The following is a 16,108-nucleotide window of genomic DNA, read 5'->3' as shown; positions in this document are numbered from 1 at the left end:
ACCAACAGGGTTGGCAAGCATTGGAACAGGCTGCCCAGGGAAATGGTGGAGTCAGCATCCCTGGATGTATTTAAAAGACATATAGATGTGGTGCTTAGGGATATGATTTAGTAGTGGTCTCGGCAGTGCTAGGTTGACAGTTGGACTCAATGATCTTTAGGCTCTTTTCTAACCTGTATGATTCTATGATAAAATTTGTGTTAATATTTACCTGCTAAGGTATCTGTACATGGTTATATCACAGCTAATGTAATGTTCCACAGGTACTGGATGACACAAATAATTTGGAGGTTTGTACTTAAAATATAAGTAGCAATTTTCTTGGCAAATTTAATAGTCTTGAATTCTAGTCAGTCCATCTATACTTTCATTTCATCACTTCTTGATCAGTAGAGTCCTTCTGTATCTTTCTGCAGTTCACTTCATAGACTCATAGAATGGTTAGGTGTTAGAAGGGATCATCTAGCTCTAACTTCCCTTTTTTCTAGACCAGGTTGCTCAAAGCCCCATCCATTTCTCTAACTGTCACTGGAACCAGTCATGTGCTTTCATGGTGCATGTTTGTCTTCAGAATCGGTGTATCCCTTGTGGTTTTTGTTTCTTTTCTGGAATAAAAATAAGGAATCTCTTGATTATTTCTGGCAATTCTTTCTGCTACAGATTCATTCTACTTGATTAGAGTATCTGTGCTGTAAAACATTTTAAGGTGTCACTAGGCATGTTTTTAGAAAGATGAAAAAGTTACTGCAGTATTAGAAGCAAGACTAGCCTGATGAGTCACTACAGGCCTAGCAGCCAGTAGAAGCTGTAGAACAGATGTAACACAAGTCGATAGCTGAAACATTTCTTGAGTGACAAGATATTTAAATCCTAGTTAAAATCATTTTGTTATCAAGTTAAAAAGTAATTGCTTGTTTGTAATAATTAATTTAGAAGTGAACTAAACCCAGTCATAATTACACAGGGGATTTTTTGGATTGCTTTGTAGAAGAGGGAAATACCAGCTGGGGGAGAGAGCAAAATCTGTAGATGCAAATCTGATAAAGACATAAGTGATCTTGGAACAAAAATTGTTAACTGGCCATATGGCAGGTCACTGTTGCTTAGCAACCTCTAAAATGATTTTTAAAGTTGGAATGTGAATGAACTTATCTGAAATTTTTAGAATATTAATTGCTAAAATGTAGTGATGAAACCACATTATAGTGAGGAAGTGTTTTACTGCTGGCTCACGCTGCTTCTTTATCCAGCAAAGGGAATTATAAAAGTATCTGAAAGAGAGAAGTAAGCACTGGAAACTCAGAAACGAAATCATTCTACAGTGAACACAATCTTTTTGATACTTATTTTTTCTTACTAAGACACTTAAATAGTTACATGAGGGAACAGAAAAGTCAAGATGATGCAAAAAACTAAATGGCCTTTGGTAGTGAATTCAAAGAGGTGGTGAGTTAAAGATTATCTAATAAGAAAAGCTGAGAAAAGCATCTGAAAGCATGAAAGCAAAGATGTGTTCAGCACAGAGACAGTCCCCGCTGATTCAGTGAATTTATTGTGCTAATGAGGAAAAAGGAATATTTACAGGCTCTTAGAAAATCTAATATTGTGACATAAGTCCCCAGGTGGTGTTCCTGTAGATGGAGGCAAAACATTGGTCTCATCTGAAAATTTTAACTTTATTATCGAAAGAAAAAGCAGTATTTTAACCATGGTGGTAGCTTTACTTAGGGTGGGAATAGTTGCTTCTCTGAAGAAATGACAGAGTGCTTAGATTTATGAAGAAAAACAAAGGTGGAACGAAGCTATCTAAAATCAATCCCTGGATCAGAATTTTAGTCTGCAGTAGCAGGAAAATTGTCTAGCCAATATTTTAAGATCTCTGCCAAAAGGGAATTAGAAGATAAAAATCAATGCCATTCAACACATTTTCCTATAAAATGGATCTTGTTAAATAACCTTATTACATTTTTGGCAGTATTTCAGATCTTAATACAGAAAAAGAACACAACATGTTTACTTCTGATATGACATCCTGATTCAAACCCAAACCATATACTCTTATAGAAATAAAATAATGCATTGGCTGTTTTGAAAAGTTAGCAAATTTTGTTAATTTGTTACTGCAGAGTCATCAGAAAGTGTGCCCTCAGGAACCAGTACTTGCTGGACAGTGTCAAGTACTTTCCATTAGTAATATGGAAGATTATATAAAGTGTATGTAGAGGTAACAGTGACCCAGATTTTGTGAAAAAATAGTTACTTGGAAATGATAGATAGTTATAAACTACGTATTTTAGTATAACCAAACATAATACATGTGGAACAGAGTTTGCATGCTAGTTAAGAGTCTTGTTTTGCGCATGGTTTAAGCTCAGCCAGCAACCCGGAACCACGCAGCCACTCGCTCATTCCCCACTTCCTCCCCCAGCTCCTGGAGGGATGTGGAGGAGAATTGAAAGAATGTAACTCCCACGGGTTGAGATAAGAACAGTCCAGTAACTAAGGTATAACACAAAACCACTGCTGCTACCACCAATAATAATAACAATAAGGGAAGTAACAAGGGGAGAGAATACAACCGCTCACCACCCGCTGACCGATACCCAGCCCGACCCGAGCAGTGATCTAGGCTTTTGGGTAACCCCCCAGTTTATATAGTGGGCATGACATGCCGTGGTATGGAATACCGCTTTGGTTAGTTTTGGTCAGGTGTCCTGTCTCTGCTTCCTCCTGGCTTTCCCTCCTCCCTGGAAGAGCATGAGATTCAGGAAGTCCTTGGTCAGAGTAAACATTGCTGAGCAACAAATAAAAACATTGGTGTTATCAGCACTGTTCCCACGCCAAAAGTTAAAAACACAGCACTGTACCAGCTACTAAGACAGAGAAAAATGACTGCTACTGCTGAACCCAGGACAGTGACTCAGTTCTGTAGAATAGTTTGTTAACATGCATGTGTCTAGTTTGGGGGTTTACCTCTTGTATTACTACTTGAATGCAACCCTCCACTGACTGCTGCCTAATTCCACATTCTCAAAAGCTCAACAAAGTGTTTTGATCCCAATTTGGTTTAAACTCTCTGGACGGAGCAGGTTTTCCCTGCAATGCTCATGAAACACAAGTGTCTCAATTCTGTAGAGTAGTTTTAAAACCCTCAGTGAAGTATCATGTAAGAAGAACATGGAGCTAGGAGAGGATCTGGTTCAAGACAATCTTAAGAACCTGAATGTGCACAAGTCCATGGGACCTGATGAAATCCATCTGTGGGTCCTGAAGGAGCTGGCAAATGAAGTTGCTAAGCCACTGTCCATCACTTTTGAAAAATCATGGCAGTCAGGTGAAGTTCCCGACGACTGGAAAAAGGGAAATATAACCCCCATTTTCAAGAAGGGGAAAATGGATGACCAAGGGAACTACAAAACAATCAGTCTCACCTCTGTGCCTGGCAAAATCTTGGAGCAGATTCTGCTGGAAGGCATGCTAAGGCACATGAAAAACAACAAGGTGCTTGGTGACAGCCATCATGGCTTCACTAAGGGGAAATCCTGCCTGACCAACTTGGTGGCCTTCTATGATGGGGCTGGGCAGAGAAGAGATTCAGAGCAGTCCTGTGGAGAAGGACTCCGGGGTGTTGGTTGAGGAGAAACTTGACATGAACCTGCTTCAGTGTGTACTCGCAGCCCAGAAAGCCAACTGTATCCTGGGATACATCAAAAGGAGCATGACCAGCAGGTCAAAGGAGGTGATCCTGCCCCTCTACTCTGCTCTCGTGAGACCTCACTTGGAGTATTGTGTGCAGTTCTGGTGTCCTCAACATAAAAAGGACATGGAACTGTTGGAACAAGTCCAGAGGAGGGCCACAAGGATGATCAGGGGACTGGAGCACCTCCTGTATGAAGATGGGCTGAGAAAGTGGGGCTGTTCAGCCTGGAGAAGAGAAGGCTGCATGGAGACCTCATAGCAGCCTTCCAGTATCTGAAGGAGGCCTATAGGGATGCTGGAGAGGGACTCTTCATTAGGGACTGTAGAGATAGGAGAAGGGGTAACGGGTTAAAATTTAAACAGGTTAAGTTTAGGTGGGATATATGGAGGAAGTTCTTTACTGTGAGGGTGGTGAGGCACTGGAATGCATTGCCCGGGGAGGTTGTAAATGCTCCATCCCTGGTGGTGTTCAAGGCCAGGTTGGACAGAGCCTTGGGTGACATGGTTAAGTGTGAGGTGTCCCTGCCCATGGCAGGGGGGTTGGAACCAGATGATCTTAAGGTCCTTTCCAACCCTAACTATTCTGATTCTGTATGCATAACGTAGCATAGCTTTCTGTTGTATTCTGTTCAGTTCCATTCCATTCTCTCCTGTTCTATTCCATTCCATTTTATTCCATTCCATTCCCTGCACTCACAAGGAGTTGTACAATGAGGAGATCCTTATTTACCTGAAATGCCAGGGGAATTTCGCACCAAAAGCACTTTCAAAGACACAAATCAGAACCGTTATGGGTAGAAAGAGTATTTTATTTATTTCTAAGTAGTTATTTGGTTTAGTTTAGCTTAGCTAATTTGAGTCTGGTTTAGTTTAGACTCTTCAGTTTAGCTGAAAGAACCCTCCCTTGCAGCCTGACAAAGGGAAGCCAGGGCAGGAGCGGTGCTGTGGTGGTGCGAGAGTGGTGCAAGAAGAACCCGGCCAGAAAGGGCCATGGAAGACCTGACTCGGGGTGGTGCTCAGTACTCCAGAGGACAGAAGGCTGCCTCCCCCTGGATGCGGGGCATGAGGGCCAGCTGTGTGGAGCATGAGCAGCTGCCTTTGGGACACCATGACCCAAGGGAGCCCCATGAAGGGGCTGTGCTCGGCTGCAGAGGAAGGCAAAAAAAATCAGGCACGCTTGCTAGTCCAGCCTGGGGGGAAAAAAGGCCTTCGCCCCCCCCGGCCTGCTGCAGGACACGAGGGGCCGCCTTCATGGAGCATGAGCACCAGGCAATAACACAGCCAGAATGGACCGAGGAGCTCTGCAAGTGGTCATGCTCAGTGCTCAAACCCCCGGGGACTGGTGCCAATCTGCCCCGGGGGAAAATTCCTTCCTGACCCCAGTGCTGGAGATGGATCGGCTACTCCCTGAGCATGTGAGCAAGACCTGCTCCCGCTCCACACGCTGGTTACACCTCTAAGGGGACAAGGGGACACTGACACTGCTTTTTCTGCTTCCACCGGGAGCCATCTCAGGGGCTTCCAGCAACAGCAAAATGCCATTGGCCTGATGAATCCTCGGAGCACAAATCCTTCCTGTGCTTGGCAGTGGGAGCTCCAGAGCCCTGGGGGAGGGCACTGAGCCACCTGTGCATCCTTTTTCTTCTGGCTACTGCCACTCTCTCCCCAGGAGGTGAGGACGGCGAGCTCCCTGACAACTGAAGCAGGATCCCTCGATGATGCTTTGAGCATGGCCCCTCCAGGAGCTGGAACTGCAGCACAGAACCTCCTGCAGCTTCATGCAGCTCCAGGTGTTCCCTCCCTTAACCCCTCACACAAGCAGTTCCCCGGTGCCCAGGAGATGAGGACAGCCAGCTCCCCAACCAGTGAAGCAGGATTTACATCCATCTGATGAGCTTTGAGCGTGGCCCCTCCAGGAGCTGGAACTGCAGCACACAATCTCCTGCAGCTTTGTGCAGCTTCAAGGGTTCCCTCCATCAACCCCCTCCCAGGAATTCCCCCCCGTGCCCCAGGACTTTCTCTGGGATGCCCTCAGGCTGCCAGCTCTGTCCTGGTGGCAGCACCGGGCACTCTGGCAGTGGGACAGAGGAGGGCACTGGACTCATACTGCCGCAGAGCATTGTGATGCTGCATGGCCGGGTGCTGGCACTATGACACAGGGGTGATGGGGCTCCTGCAGCCCTGCCCACTGCAGCCCTTCTGCTGCCCCTTCAACCAGCATCCCTTGGGAAAAGGCGGCCCTGAAGGAGTGCCTGTGCCCAGGAGGCCCAGGGAGATGTCCCTGCCCGTGGTGGCCAGCCCCTGGGCATCGCTGCTGGGTGTCCCTGTAAATAAATCTGTATGTTCTGACTGTATCAGTAAAGTCTTTTATACCATATACAGTCATTTGACTGTGGGGGTTCCAAAGGTGAAAGGACAGGGGTTTGGGTTCCATCTGCATGAACTCGGCAGAAACGTAGAGAGCATGCAGCATTTCCTCACCATTCCTTATCAATACACCAATTGGCATTTGCTACTACACTGCCTATGGTGAGGTCTTCTTCTTGGAAAGAAGTGAAGGGTCTGGTGTCTGTAAGAAGTTTATGGAAATTCTGAAACAAAATGTGAAAAACAAACCACAGAAATTTTCCAGTACTAGAAAAACAGCAGAATGCCTAAGGACACAGTCTAATCCTCAGCCCAGCTCTGTTTCATAGTGAGATTGTTAGGGACCCTTTGATCTCATCTGTGCTTTGAAACACACCTTGAAATACTCCCATCGTCTTAAAGGTCTTGATAATATGCAGAATGTATTCTGTAATTCTTTGCTACATAAATATTTTGGTATGTAAGATCACCACATCGGGTAGCACAGTGATTGTTCACCATTGTCTCAAATAGGATCCTTAAGAGCTTTAGGGTGTCTGAATCATAAGAAGTAGCCTGGGAGATAATTCAGTCCCTCTATGTAGCCCTGGAGAAGGGTAATTGCCAGTAAAACTTTAGTACTTTATAAACCAAAGGATAACGGAATGAGCATTTAGAAACTTGTATTAGGTATAATTAACATTGAAATAAATTGCCTTTTTCTTAGTGGTATGGTATTAAAGATTGTAAAGGCTAAAATTTGAAGTGGTATTAAAATAATGGCTTATTAAAGTAAGCAACAGAGAAGTAGCATCCAAAACCAGATCATGCTTCACCAGAATAACAAGTGGCTGCTTTCCTTGGATAAAGCATCCACAGAAATTCTTTGACTGTCTAGGCTCATCTATCTCTAAATGTGTGTGTTTCCAGAACAAAACCAGTACAAGTCACACTTGGTTTTAGCTAATGGATTCTATCCCTTTGTTTTCCTGTCTTTCTCCCACCCCCTTCTTTAAGCCCTTACTAGTCAGAGAGTCATTCCTTTTGTGGTTAATGAAAAAAGTAAGCTATAACATTAAAGATAATGGAGATATTGTGGTGTGTTGAGTAAAACTACAAACACAAGGAGTGGCTGCCAGTGCAAATTAAAAGGGCCATAAGCCTGTTAATATTAAACTGTAAAATCATAGATCATAGAATGGTTTGGGTTGGAAGGAATCTTAAAGATCACCTAGTTCCAACCGCACTACCATAGGCAGAGATACCTTCCATTAAATCAGGTTGCTCAAAGCCCCATCCAACCTGGCCTTGAACACTTCCAGGGATGGGGCATCCACTTCTCTGGACAACCTGTTCCAGTGCCTCACCACCCTCACAATACAGGATTCATTCCGAATATCTAAATCTACTCTCTTTCACTTTAAAACCATTCCCCTTTGTCCTGTTACTACCTGCCCTTGTAAAAAGTCCCTCTCCAGATTTCCTTTAGGCCCCTTTTAGGTACTGGAAGCCTCTCTAAGGTTCCCTCTGAGCCTTCTTTTGTCCAGGGTGAACAAGCCCAACTCTCTCAGACTGTCTTCGCAGAAGAGGGGCTCCAGCCCTCTGATCATCTTTCTGGTTCTCCTCTGGACTCTGGTCCATGTCCCTCTTATGTTGGGGACCCCAGAGCTGAACACAGTACTCCAGATGGGGCCTCAGGAGAGCTGAGTAGAGGGGGAGAATCACCTTCCTCAACCTTCTGGCCACACCATGTCCCTTTTATGTTGGGGACCCCAGAGCTGAACACAGTACTCCAGATGGGGCCTCAGGAGAGCTGAGTAGAGGGGGAGGAACACCTTCCTGGCCACACTTCTTTTGATGCAGCCCTATAACCTAGGGTAAAAGTTTTACTTATTACTATACAGTTATAATAAGGTATGCCTGCTCCTATGTTTTGTTCTTGTCAAACTTGTCTTTTCTATTCTGCTTGCCTTTCTTTCTCAAGAAAGCTTCAACTTCTAATGAAATCGGGGAAAATTAAGAAGGGTTGTGATAAGTTTTTCAGCAACATAATCAACATAAAGTGACTGTCACAGTGCATGGATGCCCTTTGATATAGAACAGATTTTAGTAATACTCATGAGTATTATTAAACAGAATTACAGCCATTGTTGGGGCTATTATTAGCTAAATACACTGTATTGTCTCTGATATGTCTCATGGTAATTGTTGACAAAATTACACTAACTACTATATTAAAACTGGAGGAAGTCCAGAGGAGGGCCATGAAGACAAGGGGGCTGGAGCACTTCCCATATGAAGACAGACTGAGAAAATTGGGGCTGCTCAACCTGGAGAAGAGGTTAGATGGACAACTCATAGCAGCCTTTCAATATCTGTAAGGGGGCCTACAGGGATCTTGGAGAGAGACTCTTCATCAGGGAATGTAGTGATAGGACAACGGGTAACTTAAACAGGGGAGACGTAGGTTAGATATAAGGAAGAAATTGATTACTGTGAGAGTGATGTGCTGAAACAAGCTGCCCAAGGAAGTTGTGAATGCTCCAGCTCTGTCAGTGTTCAAGGCAAGCTTGGATGGGGCTTAGAACAATCTGATCTACTGGAAGGTGTCTCTGCCTATGGCACGGGGTTGGAACTAGATGATCTTAAGGTCATTTCCAACCTAAACCATCACATGATTCTACAGAAGCATGTATGCTTTTTGTTTTTTACAAAAATTCATATGCAGTAAACTTTTCTATTGGATTTAATAGATCTTTTGAAAGCACTTCTGTCTGTGCTCTACTAAAACCAATAGAAAAGAATGTTTAGATGCTTATATATACCTTTTTTTAAAAGAAAAAATAACAATTTGGTTATATGCTAACAGTCCTAAAATTCTACTGTTTGCTTTAAATTGTTGCATGTACTGCTGAGAAGCAGTACTTTAGATTCTGCTTGTGAACTCTGTCTTTCTGAAAAGCTTTACAACATTCTGATTTTGTGTTTTTGTTTTTAGATAGGAGTGATACAGTTGACCTTCCTATAAAATTCAGTCCTCGGTATGCCGGTTGCTACCACTGTCAGATTCTTCTGAAGTCCTCCTCTGATGTTCGTGTTTATGAGATTGAATGTGTAGTGAATACAGACAATGCTGAAGCAGAGCTTGAATTTCTGACTCCAGCTTACCAAGCAGTGATTCAGAATATTCCAATTGTAAGTTCACTTTACTACTGGAAACTAAACTAAGATTTAAGATTTTAAAAAACTAGACTCTGGATCAGTAATGTTAAAATTTACAGTTGTAAAATGCACAAATGCATATAAATGCTGACTGGAGTATTATGACTTAATGTTCATACTGGGCATTATATAAAGCTTGATTGTAAAAATAGTTTATGGCAATTGTTAAAGTTTTATGTTAGTTTTATGGGCTTATTTCTAATGTTTCACTTCTGTCCTGAGAACTGTTAATCTGCTAATAATGTTATCACATTGAAAGTGAAAAATTAGTTTAATCTAGGGAATAAATGTCTTCTTTATGGAAAAAAAAGAGATTGAGAAGCAAAATAGGAGAACTAGATTACATACAAGTTTTAAAATATAGCAAGTATAGGCAATATATCATATATAGCTTTATCATATCTATTTTTTATATGAAATCCTTGACACATGAGAAGTAAGACCATGTAGTGATGATACAGTGTAGACTGGAATATCATCCCCTTTAGAAAATGATGCTCAAATTTTAGAGAACTTCTCCAACTCAAAAAAAGAATTTAAAAAAAAAAAAGAAAAAAAAGCTTAAACTATGAGAGAAAGGGTAGAGAATCTTCAACAGATAAAAATGGTAAAATATTTCCTGAGATTGGAACTATGGTTCCTCTCTCCCACCTTTTAAAACAGTAGATTAGCAAAGGCTGATGACCTGTCGGTTTTGAAATGGGTCAGGCTGGTTTTCAAATTGGTAAGGTTGTTCCTGATATTGTGAAGAAGAAAAAGAGAAAAAAAAAAAACAACAAATACAATTTTTTGTTGCCTTTCTTCATCTTTCTTTTTTTTTCCTCAGGATGAGGATAGCAGCTAATTACTTTTTCCCCTACAAGAGATGATGTCATTGCTATTACAGAATTGAAGACTGCAGTGATGGAAATGTTTTGAAAAACTGGGGCACATTCCAAACAGGCATTTGTGGTCAACTACTAGGAAGTTTACCTCTTATCAACTAAGAATTAAGCATTAATCTTACGTATTAATCCAACCTTAGATACGCAATACTGCAGGTGTCATGCACTGCCATGAGGTGCCATGAGGTAGCTCTGATGACCACAGGTGGTTTTTAGTTTCTGAGATTAAGATAGCTGAGCTTGGAAGACTTTCAAAGAGAAGGTAAAGAGGAATGAGTACTGTGCTCCGATTTGGTGATAACTGCAAGTAAAAGCTAAAATGCATGGTAAGAGCTTTAAATGTGTAATATAATATACTTCTTCACTTTGATTTCAGAGTAACTTGTCCAGTCAGGACTGGAAACTTGAAGCAATTTTGGAAGGACAAGGGTTTTATGGGCCTCCTCTAATAAATGTGGGTCTGCATGAAACAGCTTTGTATCCTCTCACGTTCAAACCTGTTGCTGAGTGTGTTATAATGGTAAGAAGAAAATTAGTTTCAATGTTTGAAAAGGATGCTTCTATCAATGAAATTTACATCAGTGTCCAATTTATGAAAATGTTTAGGCAGTTGCTAATATTAAGGAACTATTTGAGAGTCAGAAATTGACAGATTGCCTACTACCTGAAGTAAAAAAAAAAAAAAGAACTAGCTTTGCAAAGTTTAAGATTAGGAATTATGGATTTCCCCGCCACCCTTTATAATTTCTTCCTTTATCTGCTTTTCTATCAAACCCTCCATTTTAATGAAAGAAGTTACTCTGTACTTTGATCATAAAAATATACATTCTGTTAATCTGAATGTAAATACATATGTGAAATTATATTTAATTACCAAGTAATAAAGTAATAATCTTGAATATTTCTCATTGCATGTATACATCACAAGTGAATGTATGTGACGGCTATTTTGTTTCATAAACTAATTTCTATTGCATGTTACACTGCATAGCAGCTGCTTTTACCATCAGAATAATCACTACTTTAAATACTAAAATGAACCAAGCAAAACCTAAGACAGCTTTAGCAAGGAGCAGTATACAATTTTTTTGCCTGCATATTAGCATGCATTTCCAACCAAATATAATGTGCTTTAGGAAACCAGTGTTATAAAACTATTAAAAGCACAGAGCCTTGAATCCTCTGATGACAAATAATCATGAAGAACATTTCAGTTCAAGGACAGATGGAAATGGTTGAGCAAAGTTCTATTTTATATGACGGATAAGTACGCATGGGAACATATTTTCTTGGATATTTGTTTTCAAAGAAGAAACCAAGAAGTATAAAATCTGGAAATATGAAGGCTTTGTATTGTTAATTTTCATAATTAAAAAAAAACCCACCACATTTGTTTATTTAGTTTTCTTCTCTGTTTAACAGCAGAGTTTGCTTAAGAACTACAAAAGTCAATAGAAACACTTTCTTGTAAGCATGCTTTGTTATCTGGATTTAAGATTAACAAACTAATGGAGTTGATTTGCCAGCCAAAGGGGAATTTTATAATGCTGATTCCTTTTTTTTTTTTTCATCTTTTTTTTTGTCATAGGGAAGGCTTATTTTGCGAAATAACACAGCTGGCACTGAAACCATCTTTAACCTTAAGGGAATAGGGAAGAAACCGCTGTCACAGGGCTGTGTTGTGATGGATTGCCAAGTGAAAAATGTCATTCAAAAAATTTTATGGGTACCCAATTATACCAAGCACAAGTTGATATACAAGGTAAATTTTTGCAATAATATTGCAACTATTTTTCTGTCCAAGAACCGCTGAATTATGTATTACAGTAGCAAATATTATTTTAAATGCAGATATATTATTAAAATTCATGTATCTGTGACATATATAAAACTATAGCTTACAGTATATGTATATGTTTACAGTCAGGATATCTATGAAATAGTGTATGATTTTACTGTATATTCCATGGAAAGAGCTTTCCTGGTTTTTAAGGCTGGTTCCTAAGGAGACAAAGCTTTGCTCATTCTCTAGTCTGTCCTCCCTTCCTCCTCCACGGGTTTGAAACAGTGGCCAGATCCATCAGTTTTGAAATCAGAAGTGGCTTGAGAATTACAGAGTTTCTGAAACCTTCATAAAACATTAGTATATTACAGGAAAAGGGAAAAAAAAAAAAAAATCTTCCTAAGGGAAAGATTGCAGAATGAGCTTACTGTGTCTAATGGTCTTATGGTCTGGACAGTCAGTCATTGCAGTAATTACTGTTAGTGTCTTTTGCCCAGTTATTGTTTCACATATGTTGGAGGAAGTTGGGAATACTGTGTTTGTTTCCTGATGGGAAAGAAATTTCAGAGGAAATAACAAACTGGAGTTGTTCAAAGGCAATGGGTCACTGCAGATATGGATCAGGTGCTGAGGTATTTGTGACTTCAGTGGATATAAGATAAATTCTTAGAAAATACAGTTTTCTTGGTTTCTCTGCTCAGGAAGGTTTTTTTTCCTATTAAATATAATCCTTATTTTTCATTGGTTTATAACTGTATTTACACAATCACATTCTCTTATTAGAAATACTGTTGTATTATTGTAACTGCAGGATTTTTCTACCATTTATTTGCATCAATGTTTAATTTCAAAGTGGTAAAAGTATTTCAGTAGTATTCTTCACCTTCCTTATCTATGTGTAGGACCCTATGTCATATGTCAGCAGGTGAAGAATGTACATTGGGGCAAATAAGATGACTTCTGCTTTTTTTCTCAGCTGCAGAGAAGGTTCCTGAGTAAGAACATTTTGGACCTTACTCAACAAAAGCTCTATTTGTGACTCTATTATGGCATTTAAATATAGAGTAGATAGCATCTAGATACTATGGCTGTAATACCATTTGCTAGAAGGTAAAACCTGACTAGCTACCTAGTGTGGACTCATGAAATGAGTGACCTTTTTTTTCTGCCTTGGAGCCAGTAGCACCAAATGCTGCTTTACTGAAAATGACAGATATTGATAGAGAGTAGCCTCACCTTATTTTATAAAGAGAGATCATGTGTGTACCAGTAGCACTCTTCTGCTGGTTAATGAGAACTCATGGCAGTGTGAAATCCTTCCTTAAGCTCTTGCTAGTCTCTAATTTTTCGTTATTACAGGAGGATTTACATTTGATAAACTTTGCCTGTTATAAAAAGGTTCAGCTTCATGTTCCTAGGTTTTGACTCATTATTAAGCCTGCCAAACAAAGTAGTAGGAAATGTATTCCAAAGCAGGAAATTGGGCATCACCAGTTTTGACATTTTTGTTTTCAACATTCTTAGCTTTTTACACGTGAGTGCATTTACGTTTCTCATATGTTTATAGCTTTAGCTCTGAAAGAAGTGAATGTTTTTGAAAGCTATAAAGAGAGCTGTCCCGTCTGCTTTCCCATTGAGTGCAAACTCAATATTTTTTTGCCAATTAAAGTGAAAGACATTGAAATATCAAAATTCAAAAAGAATACATTATTATTTGTATATCTTTTTCAGAAACATTGTTAACTACACCAGTTTCAACTATTCCAGAGTGAGCTGGGGGTAGTTGAACTTTGACCTCCTTGCGGGTGTTCTCTGAATACAAAAACCTGTGGTTTAGATGTTTTTTCTTTATTCGTGTTTTGGTGGTTTGTTTTGCCTTTATTTTATGTTTTCCTCTGTAAAGTACTGCTTTAGAGTACTTTAAAGTGCTCTTTTTGCTCTGGGATTTTTGTGAGAAAAGTAGTAGGGTCAGCTATTTCATGCTTGTGTGCATATAATAACCGGTGTGAATAATGTGTTTTCTCTATGCTAGGATTTTACCTGGAAGCTGTTGTAGAACAGTTATTGAAGCAAGGTTGGCTGGAATTGTTTAAAAAGGCATTACTATAAAACCTGCCAGTGTCTGAAAACTGTGTCCTCAGCAATATTAATTCCTTCTAGCATTCTCCATCTGATGTCATGTAGAGTCTTGTGCTATTGTAATAAGTGAAGATCATTTGCTCACTTTTAGTTCCAAAACAGTTAGTTAGTAAATTAAGTTTTAATAAATACAGTATATGATCCCTGTTGTCTGGATATTTGGAGAAAGGGGAAAACCTCCTCTAAGAGGGAACTGTAATCAACAACCTTGTTAGAAATGCAAAATAAACTTTATTTACTCAGAAGTGTAGAGTACAAAGGGCAACAGGAAAAAGAATTGATACTAATTTTGTTGTTCATTCCATGCTGCCTGTTGCGTGGTGATTTTGTCTTTGTTGGTGTTTCTCTTGAAGGCCATTGCTGACAGACCAACTCCTTCTCCTTTATAATCCAGCATTTTTGAAATTTTACCATATTGTCTTTTAGCTAAATTGATGGTTAGGTAGAGGAAATCTTGTTAGCTTTGGTGGAGACAGAACAAAGATAATACAAAAAGTAATAGTTTGAGAAATGGTTTTGGTGGGATTTTTTGTAACTTTGTTGGCTGTCCTGGGTTCAGCAGTAGCAGTCATTTTTCTCCTTCTTGGTAGCTGGTGCAGTGCAGTGTTTTGACTTTCAGCTTGGGAACAGAGCTGATAACACTGATATTTTGGTTTGGCCAAGGACTTTGTGAGCCTCATGCTCTGCCAGGGAGGAGGGGAAGCGGAGAGGAAGCAGAGACAGGACACCTGATCCAAGCTAGCCAAAGGGGTATTCCATACCACAGCACGTCATGCCCAGGATGTAACTGGGAGTTAGCCGGAAGGGCTGGGGAACTGCAGGGTTGGAGGAGGTATGGGTCGGTGCTTGGTCGGGCTGGGGTGGTGGCGAGTTATCAGTTGGCTGGTGGTGAGGTGATGTATTCTCTTCCCTTGTTATTTCCTTTATCATTATTATTATTTGTGGTAGCAGTAGTGATTTGTGTTATACCTTAGTTACTAAACTGTTCTTATCTCAACCTGTGGGAGTTGCATTCTTTTCAATTCTCCTCTCCATCCCTCTGGGAGTAGGGGGAGGGAAAGAAGGGGGGGAGTGAGTGAACGAGTTACCTGACTGGGTTTAATCCACGACATTGGCTAATGAATATCTTCATCGTTGAATTGGTTGGTTGATTTGCGCTGTACATTCTCCATTGATGGAGTGTATTTATTATCAAGTTAACTTCTCATAGGCACACTGGAACATACATGATATTTTCTGAAAAAAAAAAGGAGCATTTAATTTACTGAAGTAATAAGGCTCAGATTATATCTAGAAAGATACAAGATGTGTCAGTAGCTGATGAGCATAATAATTTACAGGCTTGTCCATAAACAATTTACTGCACAATGACTACCTAGCGATAAGTAATTTAGCTGAATTAATACTTGGGTAATTTTGCCTTTGAGGTGTAAATTTAGCTTTACTGTTAAATTTTAATAACTGAATATATTAAACTATAAAATGAATAAAAACTAATTTCATTAAAAAAATAATTGCATTGTATATATGCTACTCTGTTTCTCAGTGTTCATTATATTTATATTCACCAAAATAAGAGTACTACTGAAAAAGTGACTGTTTATAATGGAAGTTAAGTCTGGGAGGAGGAAGAGGGAAGTCTTTTCTTTCCTCCATTAAGAAAACCCTCTTCCCTCTGAAAAGCTCTCTTCCTTTTCCCATTTCAAACATATATGGAGTGATCTTGTCTGGAGAATCAATTTTTGGATGTGTGGTTGTCTGTGCAACCATTAATATGTATCAAAGAGACTTGGGGAGAAAAGTCCCTTTGGAATTCAGTGGAGGTCATGCATATGACTCCATCAGTCTACCTTTAAAAGTGCCAAGCAAAACACTTTCTGTGCCCACAAAGCTTTCTATGATTAAAAAAACAATTTCCATAAATTCCCTTGAAAAATGTGAGTGTTTTTATGAACTATTTTCTGCTGATTGATGTGTAAACCTCAGGGAAATACTGCCACTGTGCTCTTCATGGCTTTTCTAGGGGATATTACAA

General features: G+C 40.0%; 1 protein-coding gene across 1 annotated transcript in view; it reads left to right on the top strand.

The window, feature by feature from the left end:
* Positions 1-16,108, top strand: part of CFAP47 (cilia and flagella associated protein 47) — a gene marked incomplete at its 5' end in the record, with an annotated part of 281,148 nt that overhangs the window by 130,834 nt on the left and 134,206 nt on the right. Inside the window, 3 exons of the mRNA XM_062608026.1 lie at positions 9,044-9,240; positions 10,528-10,671; positions 11,740-11,913. Coding sequence (XP_062464010.1) covers positions 9,044-9,240; positions 10,528-10,671; positions 11,740-11,913 — 515 coding nt within the window. The remainder of the gene's footprint in view (positions 1-9,043; positions 9,241-10,527; positions 10,672-11,739; positions 11,914-16,108) is intronic.

Source organism: Pezoporus occidentalis, unplaced genomic scaffold (genome assembly GCF_034315485.1).
Source record: "Pezoporus occidentalis ecotype Australia unplaced genomic scaffold, CSIRO_AGI_Poc_V1 ctg129, whole genome shotgun sequence".
Lineage (NCBI taxonomy): Eukaryota > Metazoa > Chordata > Aves > Psittaciformes > Psittacidae > Pezoporus > Pezoporus occidentalis.
The sequence above is the reverse complement of the archived record's forward strand: the minus strand, read 5'-3'. Positions and strand labels throughout refer to the sequence as shown.